This window comes from Papilio polytes, unplaced genomic scaffold (genome assembly GCF_000836215.1).
Source record: "Papilio polytes unplaced genomic scaffold, Ppol_1.0 DF823399.1, whole genome shotgun sequence".
Classification (NCBI taxonomy): Eukaryota; Metazoa; Arthropoda; class Insecta; order Lepidoptera; family Papilionidae; genus Papilio; species Papilio polytes.
Window position 1 is genome coordinate 1,868,108 of NW_013525805.1, and position 1,671 is coordinate 1,869,778.

At 33.8% G+C, this 1,671-nt stretch overlaps 1 protein-coding gene across 1 annotated transcript in view; it reads left to right on the forward strand.

Moving 5' to 3' along the window:
* Window positions 1-10: 10 nt before the first annotated feature.
* Window positions 11-1,671, forward strand: part of LOC106104730 (ras-interacting protein RIP3-like) — a 2,895-nt gene continuing 1,234 nt past the window's right edge. Inside the window, exons 1-4 of the mRNA XM_013284861.1 lie at window positions 11-59; window positions 580-691; window positions 776-843; window positions 1,072-1,671. Of these exons, the coding sequence (XP_013140315.1) occupies window positions 792-843; window positions 1,072-1,671 (652 nt within the window). The 5' untranslated portion in view covers window positions 11-59; window positions 580-691; window positions 776-791. The remainder of the gene's footprint in view (window positions 60-579; window positions 692-775; window positions 844-1,071) is intronic.

Here is a 1,671-nt window from a genome sequence, read left to right on the forward strand (position 1 = left end):
GTCGGTCGCACCCGTTGTCCCGGTTGTGACCTCGCATACACATGTGCCTTACACACAAGGTATACAAGAATATAATAGCGATTCTGTCAGTATGAAAAGGTCGATAACACAGTAAAAATTAAACAAAAGGACCAAATACCTTTCCTGTTTGAATTATCGAGGATTGTTACTTTTATTCTCAACTAGCTGCTCCCATGCGACTTCATCCGCAAGAAATTATAAAATTTTCATTTTATTGTGCACATTTGTCAAATTATCTATTGCAAATGTCAAAATCATATGACATGATGGCAAACCATGACAATTTTGCTTCCTTGATGGTGACAACAACTTATGGTCTCTTTCCTACATTAGGGTTTTTATCCAAAATATTTTCCTCTAAGTTTAACGGCGTAGAAATATATAGCCTAAAGCGTGACGTAAGTGTAGGGCTTTTTATTAAAAAAAGAGTTATTCGAAAATATGCTGTGATTGTTGACATCTTAGGCAACAAAGAAGTATGTGTTTACGCTTTATTATATTAGTATAGATAGTAAATTGGATAAGATACTCTCATTAAAAAGTTTCATTGTTCCACAGAATCTGAGAGAGCCGTACCTGACGTAAGTTATGGTTACGACACTTACGGCTATCAATCTCAATATCAAGACACTGCCATTGAACAGTACCAAGACACAAATTATAGTGCCAGGTAAAGTTTACACTTCATCTTTCTTAATTTAGTAACTGTGTTCAAAGGTTAAAATTTACTTACATTATCTGTTCTTATTTTTAGTTACGACGACGAAGGTATGCAACCTTTCTTCGACGAAACACCACACGCAACTCCTCCTGCTGCAACTGGTAATTATCTAACTTTATCGTAATTGTCATAAGTATTAATGTCAGAATTTATATAGTTAAAAATAACCAACGATTACATCAATTACGAGCAACATATTCCAGATAAAAACTTCCGTTAACTGCGTTACAATTTACAATGAATTTTAGCCAATCAGTATTTGTCGGATTCTGTGTTTATAAACATGTGGTGTGCGTGTAATAAGTTGATACAAAAAGTTTTATTTTCAGCTCAAAAATCAACTTGGGGCGAAACAGAAGCTACAACGCAATCATCTTACATAGTTAAAAGTGATGTAGATACGATAACTTCGAAAACGGTAACAACTACAGTAAATTATTTACCACAACCTCCTGTTACAACTAAACAAGATAATTATTCAAGTAAGAGTTTCCAACAATATGATTTACCTTATGAAAGTCAACAGCAATATAATTATGAAAATCAAGATCAGGGTTACAAAGAGGAAAGTAGTTACTTAGAAACGAAAACAGACTTCCAGTATCAACAATCATATGAATCGTCATATCAAGATAATTTAACACAAAACCAACAGTATGAACAACAGCAAGAACAACAAACCTATCAATCACAATTTGAAGAAAAGCAATACGATCAAACATATGAACAAGATCAGTACGAAAAAGGTCATTACGAAGAACAACAGTATGGTCAAGAGCAATACGATAAACAGTATGGAACACAATATGACTCACAACAATATCAGGAACACGATTATAGACAACAGCAAGAACAACAAGATCTACAGCAGCAATATGAACAAGAGCAGGAAAAATATCGTGAGCAACAATTACAACAACAACAACAAC